Source organism: Megalops cyprinoides, chromosome 15 (assembly GCF_013368585.1).
Source record: "Megalops cyprinoides isolate fMegCyp1 chromosome 15, fMegCyp1.pri, whole genome shotgun sequence".
Lineage (NCBI taxonomy): Eukaryota > Metazoa > Chordata > Actinopteri > Elopiformes > Megalopidae > Megalops > Megalops cyprinoides.
The window spans coordinates 34,217,242-34,238,562 of record NC_050597.1 but is presented as its reverse complement, the minus strand read 5'-3'; the positions used below and the strand labels follow the sequence as shown (position 1 = coordinate 34,238,562).

Below are 21,321 nucleotides of genomic sequence, written 5' to 3'. Positions count from 1 at the left end.
CGCGATCTCTGTTTCAAGCAGAGCCCGACACTGTCGACCTCACATATCGGTCTGGGCGCTGATCCCAACATCGATCTTTCTGATATGTAGGCTATTGTATGACTTCGTTCCCATGTTTAATTACAGTCTTAAAGCCTGCAGTATAGAATATCATGCTTGTGATCCGCCAACTACCATGCCTAAATGTAGTCTACTACTACAGAGAATTGCTGCCGTTTTTTTTCACCGCGGCATATTTTGTTGTGGTTGACGTCAGTGAGTGTTGGAGGTGTAGTGCGGGCCTCTGCCACTGGTGCGGGGCAGAATCACGTGTTTCGTTTAAATCTCCCAGCTGTCGGGCACGGAGGGATTGTATGGTCGAGCCTCAGCGATAACTTGAGGTTGAGCTAAAGATGGCGGATGGAGAGAATACGCTCCTGGATACCAGCGCCAGCGTTTCGGAAACGGGAGAGCCTCTGTCTAAAAGGCCCAAACTAAGTGCAGCTTTAGGCTGCGAGCTCAGCACTGTTCAGGTGAAGCAGGGAAAGTGTGGAAGCGATGATGGTGAGGCTTGGGCGGCGGCGATTGCTGCGCGGTCAGGGGAGGAGTGGAAGGTTGAGGCGGTGTCGGCGGGACAGGCCACAGCTGCACCAGGCAGAGACAATGAAGTGCTCACTCCGGAGCGCAGGGAGCTGCAGAGACCGGAGGAGAAGGTGCTAATCGACGGACCTGCCGTAGAGTTGCCAGGTATCTCGCTTGCTGTTGTGCATGTCGAGCCAGCTAGCTAGCTTCCTGGAGCTGTACCGATTGTACACTTTGCTGTGCTGGCGAAAACGATTCTTAGGAAGCAAGATAGATGGCTAGCCTACTGCATTTCTCAATGCAGCAATCGCTAGCTAACTAACTAGCCAGCTAGCTAACCAGCAACAAATTATTATTTAGCTAGTTTGTTAGTTAGCTTTATCGGGTTTGCGTAGTATTGCTGATATTTGTTGAGGAAGCATGCTAGCTAGCCTGATTTGTTGCCTTGGAGTTGATATCAAGACTGCTAACGTTCGCTAGCGATCAAGCGAGTTGAATATCCCTTCATATGGCTAGCTAGCCATCTTAGCTAATTCTTAGCTTAACTAAGTCGTATAGCTGTTAGCTAGTAAGCTACATTGGCGTCCCGGTGTAGCCCCGGCGGTAGTTAGCTAGTTGGCTCGTTGTAGGTCTTCTTGCAGCTGGTTACATTATTGCCGTTTCGATTGCTCATGCGACCCCCCTGTTTGTGACAGCCCACCTACCATGTTCAGTGAAAACCCAGTTACCCATTAGCCCATTTTGTATTTGAAAAGGTGTTCTAAGGTGTGCTAAGGATCTGGTAGTTATTAACCACACATATCGTAAAATAATTTGACAAATACATTCATGCTTAATACATTTTAAGGGACCAATGAGATACTTTAGTTAACTTTACTTAGCACATATGCACATAAATGACAAGCATTCACAAAAGTTAAAACGGAAGGCAACCCGAATCAATTATTGTTGCATCTGATATTTAATAAAGAGTTTAAAGATGTTGTATTCGTATGGCAAATTTGTAATAACATGTAACATCCGCCGTTAGTTACACATATAGCTAAAACAGGGTAAATAAAATGATCAGAATAAGTTTGGTAATAGCACATTTTAAATTTAAAATCCAAATCCTTTCATGAACATGTAGTTATATACATTATTATTGTGTGTAATTGTTAGCTTCTTAACTAGCTAACCAATTGGTACGTTTATTTTGATTTGACATATATTGACAATATATTACTCGCAGTTATTAAAGATAAGTGGGTGGTCATACTATTGACAGTCTCTCTATTGACTTCCATACTGTAAACCCCTCTGCATCAACTCCCAAAACTTGTCACGCATGGAGGGGAAGTTGGCTAGCTTGCAGGCTAAACGTAATGGTTAACTTATTCAGATAAGTGAGAGGAAAATGCTTCTGTGCTGGTACAGTTCTAATTCTTTCATTTAAGATGAGGAGGGAGCACTTTATTTTATGTTCTGCCTAATGAGATTATGACTTCCAAATTTAATAACAAATAAACTCAGATAAATTTACTATTAAACCAGATTTTAATGAAGATTTCAACAAGGATTATTACATTATTATGCACTGTATGTATATATATAAAATTATGCACCTGTGAATTTTTTCCCCTGTTTTTGTTTCCTGCCCTGGATCGGTTGCCTTCCCTTCTTGCTGATGAGATAACACAATAAAGCTAGAGCAAGCTGCTAAAATTATGTACTTGCACACAGTTCTGCTGTCATCTCCTGCGTTGTGTGTTTTGCTGGTTGAAAGATGTGTATTCATCCCAATGAAGGTGTTCCTCCCAATGGATGCTACCCTGATGTCTGTGGTGATGGGGACAATGACTATGAAGGGGAAGGTGAAGATGATGATGGTGATGATGGTGAGGAGGAGGATGATGATGATGATGACAGATCTTCACAAGCAAGTTCAAGTGATTGGACACCTCAGCCACAGATAGGTATGGCTAAACCTGAAGCAATGTGTTCAACAGGCATTGTTAACATGCATGGCCTGTGGATGGATTGACACAATTTATCAGTTCAGACTCTGGGCACTGTTTCAAACTGATGAAAACACAAAAACATGATAATTATTCATGTGCACCAGCTATGATCCTCCCATAACAGAAGAGCTGTGCATTTTCCTGTAAGATATATTCCCAGGGATTAAAATTGGCTGTCATAATCAAATTTGCATAAACTATATTTTTTAAGATGCTGAATTAGAATTTAAAACCAACCTACACAATTTGCAACATGTGAGGTTACACATACATTATTATCTAATTTTTGTTAAGGCTTCCTAAACATGATTTTTACGTAAATATGTGTATATCCTTACAGTTTCTAAAACAAGGACACAGCAAACCTGCACATCACTTGGATAGTATTTAATCTTAGTTATAAAAAAAAAAAGTCATTCGGTCTTGGAAGTAGGCTAAAAATATCAGATTTCAAAATATGAAAAATAGTTGGATTTATTCCAGGAAAAAAGTTAACATAGTTAACATAACTAAGAAACTGATAAAACATGAGCGCCCTCATTGTCTTTGGAAAGGGTAGTTTGCAAAAGAAATTAAGATATTTTAGCAGGTTTGCAGTAGTATAGTACGTTTTGTGCATTTTTAGTTTGTTGCACTGTCTGTTCTGAATCTAGCCCTTCACAACAAGAAAGTAGTGCAAGACGCAGGTAGGTCAGGGTTAGGGGGTGGATAGGGACGGGTTATCAGGAGTAGGGCTGAACGATACAGCCATCGCGATGTATCGCACAGCTGTTTTTAGCGCAATAACAGCTATCCCTGGTATGTGGCGTTTTTGTGAGGTTTTTTCCCTCTATGTTTTTCAGTGGCTGCTGGTGAGCTGGAAACAGGAGAAGCGCAAACACTACCTTTAAATCTATAATTACTTTCAGCCTGTTCCCCTTTATCCTCCTTGATTAACAATAAAACAAATAATTCACAGAATAATTGACACCAATCGTAAATAAATGATTATGCTCGTGAAACAGCGCAGATTGTCTGTAGTTTGTGTGCTTGCGAAAGCTACAGCGTGAGATTGTTTAATTAACAAGGATGGCATTTATCGATGTAAATTACATTTATCGATGTTAAATGCTCATGACACATCACATCTTTTGTGAGATCTGTGTTCTAAACGTTATTGTTCATTGCACTCAACCTAACCTGAAAGTTTATTCTCAGTAATTTAAATCGATTTAACTAAATTTAGCTCCGTTTTATAATTTGAATTTTTTAACACAAGAAAGCTATAACTTGAAACATTTAAGAGAAAGCTTTGGGATTACTTGCCACTTAATTATTCAAATTGCCATCCTTGTTATTTTGAGCATTTAAAGTAATTTAAATCGATAAATGCCATCCTTGTTAATTATACAATCTCACGTTGTCGCTTTCGCAAGCACACAAACTACAGACAATCTGCGCTGTTTTGCTATCATAATCATTTATTTAAGATTGGTGTCAATTATTCTGTGAATTATTTGTTTTATTGTTAATCAAGGAGGATAAAGGGGAACAGGCTTAAAGTAATGATAGATTTAAAGGTAGTGTTTCCACTTCCCCTGTTTCCAGCTCACCTGCAGCCACTGAAAAACATACGGGAAAAAACCTAACGCCAAATACCGGGGATAGCTGTTATTGTGCTTAAAATAGCTGTGCGATATATCGCGATGGCTGTATTGTTCAGCCCTAAGCAGGAGTGAAGCTAGATTCTGTGGAGAACACCGACTCGACTAGTGGAAGCAGCAGTGTAGCTAGCATTTGTGGGCAACTTTGAATAAACCAGGGGAAGCAGGAGTGTGGCTTGTGTCATGGCATTTTACGCTAAGCAGCACAATAATCCTACCACAGTACAGCCCACAGTGCCTTTTCCTGTCTATCCAAATGACAGATGGTTTTTCTTTACCTGGCTGTCACGTCAGTGTTTCCAAATCAGGCTTCTTTCAATTCAATTCAATTCAATTCATTTTTATTTGTATAGCACTTTTTACATCACAAGTTGTCACAAAGCAGCTTTACATTGTTCCCAGGCATGAGACCCCCTGAGAGCAAGCCTAAGGCAACAGTGGCAAGGAAAAACTCCCTAATTTACAGGAAGAAACCTTGAGCAGAACCGGGCTCATAGGGGGGGCCCATCTGCTTCTGGCCGGCACTGGGCAGATAGAGTTACAGACAAGTTATGCAATGTACTTTAAGACATTTACGATTGACAGACAATAGTAGTTAACAGCAGAGTGATTAGAGGAATGTCTCCTAGGATGTCCGGTTCTTGGAACGCAGTTGGCTTTGATGGGCAGGGCAGCGAGGTAGCAGGACTGGAAAACGGGATGAGACGCTTGGGCTACAGCTCCGGACAGGAGCCCGGAGCAGGGATAGGAAGCAAACAGAAAACAATGGTTAGTGGATGATAAGAATGGCAGGGATGTAGAACAGAGAGGCAGGAGAGGAGGGGCAGAGAAAAAGGTGTGCAACAAGGAAAAAACCCCGGCAGGCTAACATTATGGCAGCATACCTAGGGGACGGGAGGCAAGGGACCGGCATAGTCATGAGGGTGACCCTAAGACAGTCAACACCAGATCACGGCACAGGGTCCATGAAAGCAATGACCACTTAGACCACCAGAGACTCTATGATCCACGCCAGCACCAGGCCTTGTCCCTCAGATGAAGGATTTACTATATAGATATGTTTTGAGCCTAGACTTAAAGGTGGAGAGAGAGTCTGTTCCCCGAATCTCGGAGGGTAAGCTGTTCCACAGGAGAGGGGCTTGATAGGAAAAGGCTCTACCGCCTACAGTAGTTTTGCCCACTCTTGGAATGGTGAGAAGCCCGGCATTTTGGGAGCAAAGGGCTCTCTGCGGAAGATATGGGTGAAGAAGGTCCTTAAGATGGGGGGGGGGGGGGGGCAAGCCCATTTAAAGCCTTAAATGTGAGTAAGAGTATTTTAAAAACGATCCGGTATTTAATAGGTAGCCAATGGAGAGAAGCCAGAACTGGGGTGATGTGCTCAAAGCGTTTAGTTTTAGTTTTAGTTTTAGTTTGATGAGACTGAATGACTTGCACCTTGTACTCAGAGATCTCACATGTCTCTTTGAATTTCAGGAATGCAATTTCTGAAATGTATGAAAGGGGAAGGGAGATGGTGTTTATGTTTGATAACCAGCTTTCACAAATAGTTTGTTTCGCTACTTGTTTTTAGTTAATGTTCTTCAGTATGCTGAAGTAACCTGTTGCTTGTCTACACCATAAAACTGTCTGTCTCCCTTGAACGTGTGAACACCGACACCGCACAGCGTGTGACTGCAATTTGACAGCACTGGTTGGCACATAGCAAAGACAGGCTAAAACTCAAATGTGGAGATGCGTGCTTAATGTCCATATGTCACATGTAATTGCTTACACTGTCAGTTTGTCCACAGATTATCTTGCACATTTTGTTCTGGCCTCATATGTGTCAGATAATACTCTGTTACCTGAAAGGATGAGATGGAAAAATGGGATACCTTACCCTGGTCGTTTCTGTTGTAGCAGTAGTGTAAATCTGACAACATCCACAAGAGAATACGACGTAGGGCTGCATGATATAGCTGTCGCGATATAGCGAATAGCTATTTTTAGCGCAATAACCGCTATTCCCGGTATGTATCCTTAGGTTTCTTCCGGTATTTTCCCCCTTTAGTCATACCTGATGCGGAAGCACACCTCCAGTTTTCCGAGGCCATGTGAAATGCTTCCGGGGGAAAAAACGCCACTTGTATCTATTTAATGTTGATATCACAACAACAGCACTATGCTACTTCCATGTGGTACATAGAAACACATGGCTACAAAGATAATGAGTGAAAACATATGCTATGTGTTTTTTCAAAGCTAATCGGTAAGTTAACCAACATATAGATACAAGTGATATTTTTCTCCCCCGGAAGCATTTCACTGAACTTTGGAGGTGTGCTCCCGCATCAGGTATGACTGAAGGGGAAAAAATACAGTAAATATGACTGGTAAATATTTAAAGAAATCAATGCATAAACTGCATTTTTCATGAAAACAAACCATCAAGTCTTTCACATTTATTTAATGGTTTATACATTCATATATATTTTTTCATTTTACTATTTAAGTATTTATTTAGACATTTCTAATATCTTTATTTCATTTGTTTGACATGCATATGAGAGTGTATGCATAACATGATCATGAAATCTGAAGTAAATTTCTAGTAAAAACCAGAATGAGTGGAGATTGCTCTGTGGATTGGTGGTGGTCTAATGATTCAGCCAATGCAGGCTGTCTTTACTACCAGACACTTACAAACATTTCTTCAGACTCTGACTTTTCAGCTACCCCAGTGATCTAGGTATGCCAGTGCTGCCAGCAAATTGTGTCACAGCAATGGTGTCGCTAAAAAGTTATAAATGCTTAATTGTCTTGATACAATTTACTGCTGACAAGCTGATGGTAGATCCTGCAGCATGTTTAGAACCCCAAGTTCGGAATCCTAATGGGTACAACAGACTCGCCTAACTGCCAGAATCCTCCACTGTCATGTGTGTGGTAGGCCATTTAGGAACTCAGTCCAGCAATACACTTATACACTAAACTGCAACAATTATTCACGTTATGCTAAGCACCACATTACACTAGGAGAGTAGATGCTGAGCTGGGGATAGGTGAGACTTACCAGCGCCTGATAAGTTGCAGGGTGCTGAGGGCAGCACAATGAGGGGATCGTGGCTGACACACCCCGCCCTCCTTCAGCAAAGTGAAAATAACTCACTGTGGGTACCAGGGCATCGTCAACAAATTACACAGCTCCAGGCTGGCACTGAGGTCTGGGTTTTAGGTCTCAGTCTGATGTTGAAAAGAACGATTTTACCAACAGAGTCACTTGGCTCTTGAGGGTAAAAAATGGCATATAACAAATTAGATTTGAGAGATTGATTGAATTTTAAAGTTATGTAATGTTTTGTTCTGTCAGTGATGTCATTGTTGTAATGTGCACGGTGACTGGTCCTCACCTCTTCACAGTTACAGTTTATTTGGTTTGTGTTCACCCTGTTTTGCACTGCCATTCCACACGCAATATGTCAGCTGTTACCCGCTGCCCTGTGAACCAGTGTTGTCAGTGGCTTTCCAGGCTGCGTCCATTGAAAGAGAAACCCCAGTGAACAAGTTTTGAGCATTATTCCATGGTGGTCACTCTGTACTCAGATCAGTTGGGAGGTGTTTTGTATCTGATTGGGTTTTCTGACCCCTGATGTATAAACGCCTAAATGCTGTAATATTCACTGTTTGCAGGCTCCTACAGCTTTATCCAGCAGCACATCATGAGGGAGACGGACCCACGGACAATCCTGAAGGACCTACTCCCAGAAACTGTGCTTCCGCCTGACCTGGATGACATGACTCTCTGGCAGATAATCATCAACATCTCCGAGCCTCCCAAGAGGAAGAAGCGCAAAGACCTCAACACCCTGGAGGACGTGGTGCGGATCCTGCATGAATCCAAGCGCATCATTGTGCTCACTGGCGCGGGGGTACGTAGCTCCCCTGCAACTCAGTGGGACCATGGATACTCCTGTTCCCTCTTACCTTTCAAGATTTTGCAGTCGTCAGTGTTCTAGTGGAATGTGTGCATGTTTTACTACGTCAGATACATTGCGGAGTATGAAGTGTCAACCTTGTTAAGCTTTTTTTCCTTTAAATTCCAGGTGTCTGTGTCATGTGGAATACCTGACTTTCGGTCCAGAGATGGCATTTATGCAAGGCTTGCTAAGGATTTTCCAGATCTTCCAGACCCTCAAGCAATGTTTGATATTGAGTACTTCAGGAGAGACCCCAGACCTTTCTTCAAATTTGCGAAGGTTTGGTGATTATGTTGCATTTATACAACATGTTTGTACAACCCTTTATAGATTCTGATTCTAAGGCTATGTTAAAATTATGGCTATGATCCATTCATTCAAAGGAGCACTGACAGAGATTTTGGTTGTGTGGTCAAATGCAGATTTGGGAGTAAAAACAGCTCACCTAAAGGATGCAGATAAGCTTGTAAAGAGACAAACTCCCATCCAAGAATAAGTCTGAACCTTAAGTATGACTTAAATTCTATTACAACGTTGCCAGAATTTTTAGCATATTGTTCATTGGAGTCAGACAGGTGGTTAGTTGGAATGTCAGAATCTGCAGAATGAGGTGGCAAGGAACATCTTTGTTATTTGGTGTTGTTTTTGAAGATGGTTACATTTTGTTACTCCACCCCGGCCTTCTTCCCCTATTTCCTCCGGTTCCTGTGTCCTGCACTTGGGGAGAAAATGGGTCCTTGCCTTGTTTGCTCATCTACTTGAGTTGTTTTTGCATTGTTCAGCAATATATTAAATGAGTTCAGCAATGTGTCACTTGAACCAGGTGTTACTGAACCAGGTGAGGGTACTGATATCTGACCTGACATAATGTACCTACAGGACCCACTCACATTAGGTATTTTACTGCTACAGTGTTGTGTATTGTTGTTCAGCATTCAGCAAGTACAGGCTGCAGTTACAACCATCATGCTTTTAGTGTAACAAGTCTACATGAATCATATGACAAGACCTTTTATAATCAGAAATGTTTCATATGTTATTATTTTTAGTTGTTACTACTGTTCAGATAGAACTGTAATATGTATAATCTTTGATCTGACAATTTTCACATTTGTTTCATTCAAAAATTTTAGAACAGAGGATATGACTGCCATGAGCCACTCACAATATAGATTGAGTTCAAACACCAAATCAGCGATTTGCACAACATTTTGGAATTATTCAAAATGAGACTGACCAGCCATGCACACCAGTGAGCAGCTTTCACTGGTTTACAGAGCTGAACTCTGAACTCATTCCTGCTGTGGCTATCTGACTTCCTCAGCACAATCGATTTTGTTACGGCCCAAAGCCTACATACGTATATATTTAACAATCCCAGTAGCCATGATGATTAATAATAATAACCACTGGAATGATTTCAACTTGCTTCCTTATCTGGCTTTCTAATTGCTTCCATTAAAGAAATGCAATATTTAATTATTAATGTAGTTCAAATTACAAAAACTGAAGTAGTTATATATAATAATTGTAATTCACCTCTTGTGTTTTGCCACTGTAGATATGGGTGTCAGTGGTCTCATAGGTTTAGAAGTGTCTGATCTAAGCGATGTATGCTGTGGTGAAAACGCGTTTGTTCCAGTCTGCGGTTATGTTGGTGCAGGAGATCTACCCGGGACAGTTCCGCCCATCGCCCTGTCACAAGTTCATCTCCCTGCTGGATAAAGAAGGCAAGCTCCTGAGGAACTACACGCAGAACATAGACACCCTGGAGCAGGTGGCTGGAGTGCGCAGGATCATCCAGTGTCACGGTCAGTATCCTATAATGCCATGGTCAGTGCACTACAGTGTTACGGCCAGTGTAGTACAGTATCATTGTCAGTGTTACAGTCAGTGTGGTAGTGTTATGGTCAGTGTTGTTAGCCTCTGTTTAAGTTGACACTAATTGTTTTTCCAACCTTGCCACAGGCTCTTTTGCCACAGCATCCTGTCTTATCTGCAAGTACAAAGTGGACTGTGAAGCCATTAGAGAGGACATCTTTAATCAGGTATGGGGAGAGGTAACGTGCAGCAGCTCAAACTGAAACACAAAATTTGGCTGGAGGAGCAAATACTGTGGATATCTGTGCAGAATATAGTATCAGAACCTTAATAGCACTGCACAGTGAAGCCATATTCACAAATCATGGGTTTTAATTCAGAAACACCTGGGTCACCCTTGTTCACACTTAGGGGTGTAACAGTACGCAAAAGTCATGGTTCGGTACATACCTCAGTTTTGAAGTCACAGTTCGGTACGTTTTCCGTACAGTGAAAAAAAAACATGCAGAACATGAAATTTCTTTTCATTTATTATGAATTTTACTTGTAAACATATAAACTTGTACAAACTTGTAAACAGTGGCAAACTGGCCATAATTTCCTGAACATATAAGGAATGCACATAGAGTCAAACACCTATGGCGTTTGTTATTGCTTTTGCCCGATCTGAATTAGCAGGGAGAGGTTGCTTAAATGCCATGGGGAGCAGTGTTTGCACTCCACTCTGTTTTTTCTTGTACCGGTGATCAGAGGTTGCGTTAGGCTTTCTCGTTGTCCGTCATTTTGATGGACAGGGTCATAAAAATTCCATCATAATCCATTATTACCCGTCATTTTAATTTTCATTTTTTAATGATAAGACTATTTAATAGTATTTAGTTTTCATTGTTTAATAATTAGCTAATATACAGAACAAGTTTATAGATTATGCATTTATAAGGGCATGGAGAAAAAAGATGAACAGAGACACCGACCGTGTCTTTTCATGTCAACACCACACGGGTTGGGTACCAAAACCCGGTGTCATTTTGTGCTTTTTTTAACCCTTTCTCACGTAACTTATTTTATGCTATGTAGCACGCGTGTTACGTTACATGGTTTATGTTTTAATTAGCATTATTAAGCTTCTCATAGTTTTCACCAACGCATTTGCTGTATTTTTTATGTTAAATCGCTGTTTCCTCAAAGCTAGAATTAGCTAGAATTTTTCCAATCTCGTGTTCTAATTGCACTGGTTTTAGCATGCACGCTAACAGCTGATCACACCATACAGGCACCGTTTAGGCACTGGCACCGTGTTAAAAGTATCACTTTAGCACCGGTATCGGAAAAAACCCAAATGATACCCAACCCTAATCTTCCCTCCTCAGCCACATGAACTCCTGCTCCCACTGAACCCAGTACTCCCTCTTGACCTCCTGCCACTTGCTTGCCCTGTAACATTAGCTGCCAATGGCTGATAAACGTTATCAGTACTACTTGCTTGTCCTTCATCCTCCACTGCATCAATCCCTCTTTTTTGATCTCGTTTATCAACGCCATCACAATTTTTGGGCTTTTTAAAGAAACTTCGGACACTCAGCTGCCGTGACATTTTGCAATGTATGAAACATATGTAATGATAGCTTACCAATGCGATGCATACCAATGGCTAAAGCACGTGAGATCAAAGACAAGACTAGACAATAGCTAATTAATATGCACAATCACCAACAACTGGACAGGGGTGTGAATTACTTAAAGTTATGGTAGATCGGCCTCGGTGTTCTAATCTGTCAAAATGACAGACGGCCTTCAGATTTTTCCGTCATTGTTAAAAAATTCAGTCAATGATGGAAAATATTCGGTTAATGCGACCTCAGCCGGTGATATTCACAGTTGGATGATGCCATCTCAAATGAGTAATTGCGTTCAACCTACTGCCAGCAACATACCCAATTTCAGCTGAACAATGCCAGCATGCTGCCTTCGTCTTATCCACTTGTCTTTGCCCATTGCTACTGTAGTTCACTGGAAATGTTCCCAAATAGGAGTCTTGAAGGGTACGGGAGGGTCCTCAAGCTCTGGCTTTGCGGTCGCCATACTTATAAGGCTGCATCACTGAACATGTGCTAATTCAGTTGTTAAGTTACAGCTCCGTTATGGAATCGGAGAGGAAACTGAGTTTTTAATTTTAGTTCTGCATACAGAAATTTAGAAGAGAGGGCACACTGTATCTTGTCAAATATCACTTTATTCGCTAACGTTTCGGTCAACTGATCATCAGAGTATAAAAAAAAGTTATGCACATAACGTGCGTGGTTAAAACTAGACTATATTCCCTCGGATCACAACGTGCGCCGAACTGTTACTGCACCAAACAGTACGGTACAAATACGTGTACCGTTTACACCCCTATTAAATAGAATAATAATTTTGTGATTTACATTATGCGTTATAGTGTTAATTGTGTAATGAAAAATGAGTTTTGTTACATTAGTAATGTATTGAGAGGTCAACAGGCCGCAACTGCAGCGGTGACAGCAGGGTGGGGGTGGGGGTGGGGGTGGGGGTGGGGGGGGGAGGTTATCGCAGTTCCGTCTTCTGGAACCGTAACACAAGACCATGGAGGTTTGTTTTGCAGTTTCGGTCTCGGTTTCCCGTTACACCCCTTATTCACACCCCTGTAATATTTTGTAAAAATTTCCTCTGGCATGGATTACAGTGAGTGCACACTTCCTGTGGAGTTTTGTGAGGTTCAGGCACTTTTAAGGAGGCTTTTTGGACTGTCCTCCTGCTTCTTCTGTTTGAACATTTCTGGTTTGAACTCAAGAAAGCCTTTCAATTTGGTTGAGGTCTGGAGATGATGGCCAGTTGAGAGCAGTTATTTCACCCTGAGTTCAACATTTCTTTGTAGATTGATTTGTATTTTCATTAATTTTAAAAATGGTTTTGCTATGTACAATTCTGTTTGAATTAGAGATTCAAAGCAATAATTTTCCTGTTTTTCCTACTTTTGCAACTTATCTGCTATGCTTCTGTAGTGTTTTTCGTTTACAAGATACATATTCTCTCACTCAGCTGGAGGCTGAATCAGTCAAAGAGAATTTGAATTGGCCAAGCTGCTATTGTTAAAGAAAACACTTGCTGAATTCCGTGTCACTACCGGAGAAGTTACCCAGTAATACAATACAGGAACTCTGAAGGGTCCCAGATGTCTCTGACTGTACCAAAATGCACAGCACTTCAATCTTGTAATATAGTCTCAGACACTGGATTTGCTGTCTGGAGTATTTGTATGAATTGGTATAATGTCTGCCTGGATGCCTGGTGATGTGTGAACATGCTGTGTTGTAGGTTGTACCACACTGCCCGAGGTGCCCTGACTTTCCCCTGGCAATCATGAAGCCAGACATCGTTTTCTTTGGAGAAAATCTACCAGAACTGTTTCACCGTGCAATGAAACAGGACAAAGATGAAGTTGACCTCCTTATTGTCATTGGGTCTTCACTTAAAGTGCGACCGGTGGCACTTATTCCCAGTAAGTAGATGATGTGCAGTTTGTAGTCTTAATGGTGCTTACTCAATTACTGGAAGATTCTCCTAAAAATATTAGGATAAAATGACACATGTTGGCCACTCATCTATACCTGTTGGCCCTCATCCATCAAAATATTTGTGGAAATAAGCGTATTTTGTTCCTGGGAAAAGTTTGTATGAAAAGTCATGTCTAATTCATGGAACATGTGCAAACACCACATTTCCTACTTTTGTCTGTGTGATGATAAATCTGTTTATTGTTTGATAAGATGCTTGTGTGTTGGAATACCGTATTCTGCAATTATTATTCTGTAAAGCCGTTTTCACATATGAACTTCGGACAATGGCCGGAGAATCAGGTCCGCACATTGTCTGGAGTTGCCCTTTCACACATGTAGCACACAACAGGAGCTTGTCCGTATCAGACGCGTTCTCACCTACTGGAAATACTGTTTGGTTTAGTCGAGGGGTGGCGCCTGGGTAGAGTGTGCAGGAGGCAGGACATGACGCAAAAAGTACGCTGCAGAAATCGCAGTGGCTATATTCGAAACCGCCTACTCACTGCATACTGTGTACTGCGCACTACACAATTATATACTGTATACTGCATGCTATTTTTCAGTGTAGTACCCAGTTTGCGACCATTAGTGATTATATTTGTAGTATGTTACATTGTCGCTTGAAATCATTGCGAGTTTAGAAACGTCCAGATTTCTTCGTGGTATTTTCCAGTTAGATGCCACTTGCATTCTCACGAGTGAAAAGTATTGATGAGTTCACGAAAAGTATTCGCAAGCTGAAGTATTTTCAAGTTTTTTCTTTTCAATGTCTTACCTTTTGGTGGTACGGGCACATAATGTGGCACGGAGGAGGAGCAGGCAAACATAGCTATTGTACTTTTGGGTAGCCTATAAAAAAATATCACACGTAGCCATTCAAATGGTACTACCGGTACACATAATTTATTATTTATTATTATTATTATTTTTTTTTTTTATTATTATTAATTATACTATATATGGTTAGGTCACCAGTTCACCTATCTCACTATACCTATCGCTATTACATAGCTACTAACCACATAATAAACTATTGACCAACGTTATTAATCATCGTAAGAGACAAGTTTTGGCAGTATAGCTATAGCTAACTATCTCTAACGATCATTGGACTCAAAATAGCATGTATTTGGATGTATCCACAATGTCAGCGAAAGAGTGGAAAGCAATATACAGGCACGCAGAAAAGAGTACGAAGCAGATATTTGTATTCTTCCAGTTTCGCACCAGTTGCGTGATAGAAAGATAGAAACGTAATCAACACGCCCACTCGCTCGCTGTGAATTCTCCGGAACATGACCTGCTCTATTCACACATGGACTCAATGGGACATTACACGGACTTTGTACAAGGGAGCTGGCAGGGCAAAGTCCATTTAATGTCCAACTGATTCGGACATTTGCGTTCTCACATACAGCTCCTCTGGGTAATGGCTAGATAAGTTCTGGCTTTCAGTGCATGTCTGAAAAGGGCTTAATTGTCATTAGACCCTGACAATCCCATATAACTGTATAAGGCCACTGTTGCCTTGTTGGCTTGCTCTCAGGGGGTCTCAGGCCTGGGAACAATGTAAAGCTGCTTTGTGACAACTTGTGTTGTAAAAAGCGCTATACAAATAAAAATGAATTGAATTGAATTGAATTGAATTGAATATAAGGACATTCTGACTTTCGAGTTGCAGGTGTAGCTGAAATACTGCTGAAAGGGGAAAAAGTAAGGCTTTCTCTGATTCAGAGGTGTAACCAGTTCTGACAGAGGTGCAATCTTCTCTGTATTATAGAGGAAATAACATATATTGTGTAGTGTGAGTTGTGCAGAGTTCGGACATCACTAAAGCATTGGTTGAAATAAGTACAGCTGTCAAAGCACTCCAGTGTCTGTGTGTATGTTTAGAGCAGAAAGCTTGTCCTTGTGTTGTCCTGTGTAATGATGAAATTTATGTTCGACACATAGGAAGTATGGAGGGGTGGGGGTAGACATAGGTCTAAACAGGTGGTGAAAAGATGCAGTTACATGTAATTTATTCCTTGATTCAAAGACACTCAGGCAATTCTATGCTAGTCTGAATTGTAGCTCTGTTGACTGGAGCATTGCTGGCCATTCATCTAGTAGTGAGGGAATACCATGTTCCATGGACATATTGTGTTGTACACAGTGGGTCAGTGTTGGTGTGCACACCTTTTCAAGTATTATGCATGCCGCATCTGAACAGATCTATTGGAATTTTAGCACACGATGGTGCGCTACATCCCTGAATGAGTGTACATATGTACACGTGATTGTGTGCAATGATCGTATCTGTGGGTCAGCTTGTGTCATCAGCCAGGGTGTCTGCATGTAACCGTCCATACAGACTCACTAAAAATTAGTTTGCCAGATGTTTATAAGCCAGCTGATGAGATCTATTGGATGTATTTTTTCCAAATTGAATTACATGTTTATGTATTTCAACTGTGAAACTGGACTGGCAAAAAATGTCGTCTTTTTTTCTCAGACTTGTACTTGCATATGTGGTAGGAGTGGTCTAGAATAGTCAATATTTTTGTTGGTAAGAATAAATTCCACTTAAATACAAATAATTGCATTCCAAAGTGTTACTCGGATTGATCGTACACACACAATACTCACAAAGTCATTTGCATGTATGACTAGACTGAATCTGGTCCACTGTGTTGTCACTTATATTGGCACTTCTATGATAATGATGTGAAAACTACATTGCTCATAAAATTAATGTAGCATCTCATGATACTGTGACACAGGCCATCCCTTACCCCACAATGTGACCCTTGCATCCTTCATTCACAAATATTCATTGGAACCGTACACAATACTAAAAACACTAAGGCCTGGATTCATTCAACAGTCCTTAACTTTGGCTAAACAATAAATGAGCTTATTTCATGTTTTTATGTGAGTGTTTGAATGCAGGCCTAATGTAGTTAACCATGCATCTGAACACTGATTGGAATGTTGTGTTCCCAGGCTCCATCCCTCATGAAGTGCCTCAGATCCTGATCAATCGAGAGCAGCTTCCACATCTTAACTTTGATGTGGAGCTGCTGGGAGACTGTGATGTCATCATAAATGAACTCTGTCATAGGCTGGGTGGAGAATATAAGCAGCTGTGCTACAACCCTTTAAGACTCACTGAGATTACAGAGATACCCCCTCGACCTCAGAGAGGCTCCGCAGAGATACCCGTGAGGCTGCAAGGAGACCATGCAGAGACACCCACACGGCCTCAGAGTAACCTCTCTGTAGACACATGCTCTGACACTACACCTTCACCTGAGCACACAGAGGAACAATCTAGCCAGCACAAGCCAGACTCAGCTGGGTCAGCTGAGGAAACAGAGGCCCATTTACCCCCCAGTACACCATCCCCTGCTAATGACATCACAGACAATTCTGCCGACACAAGGACAGAGCCCCCAGATAACGAGGAGATGGAAAGTCTCGAGCTGCAGGCTGCTGACCCTAGGACAGAAGTCTTGGGAACCCAGAACAGAAATCCCAGAACTGAGGGCCGCAGAAGATGCTGGATGAGTCGAATTGGCAGAAGCCCAATCAGCAAGCGCCTTGAGAGTGAGTTCTGTTTAAACTTTTATTTTGACTTTTTGGAGCTCTCATCACTTCTACATTTATTCAACATTCCAGTTTCATTTCAGCAGATGTGTGCATTAGGTTTTGACAACACATTTGGTCTGTCTTCTCAGTTGCATGAACAAATTACAGCAGTGATCACTTTAACCAGAAGACCAACAAATTTGTACCATGTCTGATACAGGAGGGTGTAACCATCCATTGATCCTGTTGGCATGACATTTTAATACATTACATACAGTATCTCTCTTGTGGTACCTGAGAATCTGCTGCCTTGGGACTTTCTGGATGATGCCATGGTAGAGTAGCAGTAGTAGTTGGGTCTTTTAGCCAAAAAGCCATTTCAGCACAGTGAACAATGTAGGTTTGAGCTCACCCACTTCTGCTGAAGCAGTGAGTAGTCACACTGGGGTTCATGTTTCGCTAAGGTGGCAGGATATCCTATAGTAATGGCAGTTTCAGTAGAGAGGAAGAGGAGTGTGCAACTTATGTTCAGACTCTTGTGCTCATAGCTAGTCCCTTCTTGAGATAAAGCATCAAATGAGAATGCTGTAGCACACTGTTAAATACGATGTTTGATGATAATCTTGTGTAATCTAGTAAAATATTGTTTGCTATCATAGTTTTAGCGAGCTGTCAAGTATGTTGTATAGTTATCGTAAAGGTTAGTGTAAGTAACCTTGATCTTGGGTCAAGGCCAACTACTGGCCAGTGCACCAGGTGTCATGTGGAAGAGCATGTCAGCTCACAGTAGGTACCAGGTAACCATGTAGAGGGTCTCAGGAACTGTCCTGGGGCCCACAACACAGTGCAGAGGCGTCAGACGCACTCAGAGATGCACTCAGACCTATGGGAAGGAGGTTCTCCTGGAGCAGTGAACCCACTCAGACCCATGGGAAGGAGGTTCTCCTGGACCAGTGAACCCCGCAGACCTGCAGTGGTTGCAGCTCAAGAGTGGGCCATGTCTGATTAGGTCACATCTGAGGGGTCCAACAGAGGCTGATCCAGAAGAACTATGGAAAAGTTATGAGAGAAGAACTGCTTAAACCAATACAGTAGTACTAGTGATTAGAATAATGGAAAATAAGGGGTAGTAATTAGGGTTGGCTACCGAAACCCAGTGCCAATATGGCACCGGTTCCTATACGACCGGTATTTACCGGACTGAATCACAACGCAGGTTTCGGTCCCTCATTTCAGTGCCACTTATCCCTTTCGCACGTACGGTCACACCAGTGTGATTAGCCGTTTAGCGCGTATGCTAAAACCAGTGCGATTAGAACACTAGATTGGAGAAATTCTAGCTAATTTTAGCTTTGAGGAAACAGCGATTAAAAAAACTCTAAAAAATATAGCAAATGCTAACTGAAAACTGTGAGAAGCTTAATAACGCTAATCATAACACAACAAACCATGTAAGGTAACACATGTGCTACATAGCATAAAAAATACGTTACGTGCGAAAGGGTTGTTAAGGCGCTAGGTTTCTTCCCATATTTTTTTCCCGTTAGTCATACCTGATGCGGGAGCACACCTCCAGTTTTCCGAGGCCATGTGAAATGCTTCCGGGGGAAAAAAATGCCACTTGTATCTATTCGATGTTGATATCACAGCAACAGCACTATGCTGCTTCCATGTGGTAGATAGAAACACATGGCTACTAAAGATAAAGAATGAAAACACATGCTAACAATGTGAACATTTGTTAAGTGTTTTGTATTTATTTATATTTATATATTTAAGTATACTTTAAACTGTTAACAGTTAATATATCGCTCAAGTTCAAATTTGCCTTAGCAATAAATAGCCATCGACCATCATTTTGTGCTAAATATCGGTTCAGGCACCGGTACAGTTTTAAAAGTATTGCTTTAGCACTGGTATCAGAAAAACCAAAACGATACCCAACCCTAGTAGTAATGGGGTCATTTGCAGTCTTTCCAATATAACACAGAATAGAATGGATCAGTATATCCAGACTGAGTAAATGGTTTATTTGGGGGTTATTATAATGGGCACCTCTAAGGATATTGGGTGATATGGCCAATGAGTTGAATGCTGATTTCTGTGTTGCCTTTTTCAGCATCTCAATACCTATTTCAAGCACCAAATCACTACATCTTCCATGGGGCGGAAGTGTACTCTAACTCTGAGGCTGAGACATCCAGTTCGTGTGGCAGCGTGAGCGAGGACTCCTGCCAGAGTGCGGAGCGATTGGAGGAGGAGGACAGCGATGCAGATGACTTTTGCTCTCCAGCCAATGAGAGAGAGGCAGCACTGAGCGATGCACTTCCACAGCAGGCCAATGAGGAACCACCAACTGTAAAGACAGAGAGTACAGCAGAGAACAGCCAAAATGGTACACAAATATAACATTTAATACATCTTTATGCCACCTTTTAACTGAAACGCACGTCTACAAGCACTAGCAAGGCAAGGTTTATATATGCTGGCAGTGAAGAAGAATTACTCATATATACATATGCAAATGCTTACCAATTTTGGAGAAAGCTTTTTTGGCCAGAACCGTGCAGCTGGTAAGAAGCCTTTCTTGAGATCAGTGTTGCTGGAATATTGTGGAGGCTAACAAGATAATGGCACTCATCACTGTGCTGGCAGTGTGAGGGTGTGGCTTTAGGAGACAGGGCCTGCCAGCGCAGTCACATAACTTGAATCCCATTGAGAATCTTTGGGGCAATGCAGCTGAAAGACACAATTGTGTGAATTGTGGGAACCAGTAAGGTGTGGGCATGGTCTGTGTTTCCATGGGACCGCCTCCAGGCCACACTCAACAGCAAGATATGAGGTGTCATTAAAGCTAAAGAGGATCTGTAAGGTATTAAAGTAGTGATTTGTGCTATCCCAGTCTAGCTTTGCATGATTAAACAATTTGTGGAGTAATTCTTTTTGACTGCTGGAGTATATGTATGTAAGCACATACATACACACACCCATATACATTGCATACTACTATACTATCTATTTGGACTAATTACCTACATACCGGTATATGCACATCACAGATGATGTGCGGTCATCCATATAGTTGGATGTTGAAAGGATGATCCACCTTTTAATATGATTTACCTGTTAATGAGCAGTAAAGTTAAACACTGCCATTCAGTTAGTTTCAGGATGAAAAAGGGAATAGCAACCATAGACCAAAGACCTGTGTTTGTCTATATCCATAGAAAATGACTTTACTGTCATTATATGCTTTTTTTTCTCAGTGTCTCTTTTCATGTCTGTAAGATACAGTAAGAAAACACTGGCATTTTTTTCGTGAAGATTCTTGGCAGCTACTTTTTAAGGTAGAGCTAGTTTCCTTACTTTTGTATTTTGTAATACCTTAAGACATACTCCACAAGAGTAGGTGGTGCCCCCCCCCCCCCCCCCCAAAAAAAAAGAAAATTACAGCTCTGAGTGAAAACATAATGTAAACCTTGTACATGTATTCAATAAGCTGTCAGTAGTGCAGAAGCACTTTGTTGTTTCAAAAACATTCTTCCTGTGGAAATGGTAATGATTGCCATTTTGGGCAAAACACATCAAAAACAACTTCTTATGATAAGCGTAAGATATAGGCCTCCTGTGGAATGAGGAGGCCATGGATATGACATGAGGCAGCTGGAAGGGCCTGAACGAGGCTAAAGCAAAGAACATGACCAAGAAATCACCAAAATTGCTTGTGTGCAGTGTGTTTGAGTTCTTTGAGAAAGTCTTTCAGTTTTAAATGTGAAATTTCTGAGGTTTCACACCAGTCCTCTAAAGACGTTATTATGCAGGTGCTCAAAATGCAAGCCCGGATACATGAAAAGTACCACTCACATTCTGGTAGCCTAAAAAAAGCTTCAGATTCACATAAACTTCCAAATATTTCTACATTAATGATGGCGTTAGCTGTTGGTGTGAGGCATTGCTCAGAGTAAACATCTAGCTTTGACAGATGGGGCACTGCTGTGGAAGGAGCAGGAATCAATTCCAGAGTCAGCCTGTGTGGGCACACAGTAACATTAAGCCTTTGTTGTTGTATGTTGCAGATGCATATTCTCACATGTAACGTTATTCCTGTTGTAAGAATAGACTGGATGTGCCACTAGTTTCCACCACTGGTTTGACTACAGTGTATAGACCAGTCTGGTATTTTATGGCTTTC

At 41.5% G+C, this 21,321-nt stretch overlaps 1 protein-coding gene across 1 annotated transcript; it reads left to right on the top strand.

Annotated features, from left to right (window-relative positions):
• The first annotated feature begins 339 nt into the window (after positions 1-339).
• Positions 340-20,113, top strand: sirt1 (sirtuin 1). Its single transcript, XM_036546638.1, has 9 exons — positions 340-726; positions 2,349-2,516; positions 7,874-8,112; positions 8,287-8,439; positions 9,824-9,971; positions 10,129-10,208; positions 13,318-13,501; positions 16,545-17,147; positions 19,249-20,113. Exons 1-9 carry the CDS (start codon positions 393-395, stop codon positions 19,536-19,538), a joined length of 2,199 nt encoding a protein of 732 aa, XP_036402531.1. The 5' UTR covers positions 340-392; the 3' UTR covers positions 19,539-20,113.
• Positions 20,114-21,321: the final 1,208 nt, after the last annotated feature.

Excerpts from the sequence above, each read along its gene's own strand:
- sirt1 (XM_036546638.1), top strand. The coding sequence starts at position 393 with ATGGCGGATGGAGAGAATACGCTCCTGGATACCAGCGCCAGCGTTTCG. Across the intron at positions 10,209-13,317 it reads GAGAGGACATCTTTAATCAG|GTTGTACCACACTGCCCGAG; the intron begins GTATGGGGAGAG and ends GCTGTGTTGTAG. Across the intron at positions 17,148-19,248 it reads AATCAGCAAGCGCCTTGAGA|CATCTCAATACCTATTTCAA; the intron begins GTGAGTTCTGTT and ends TGCCTTTTTCAG.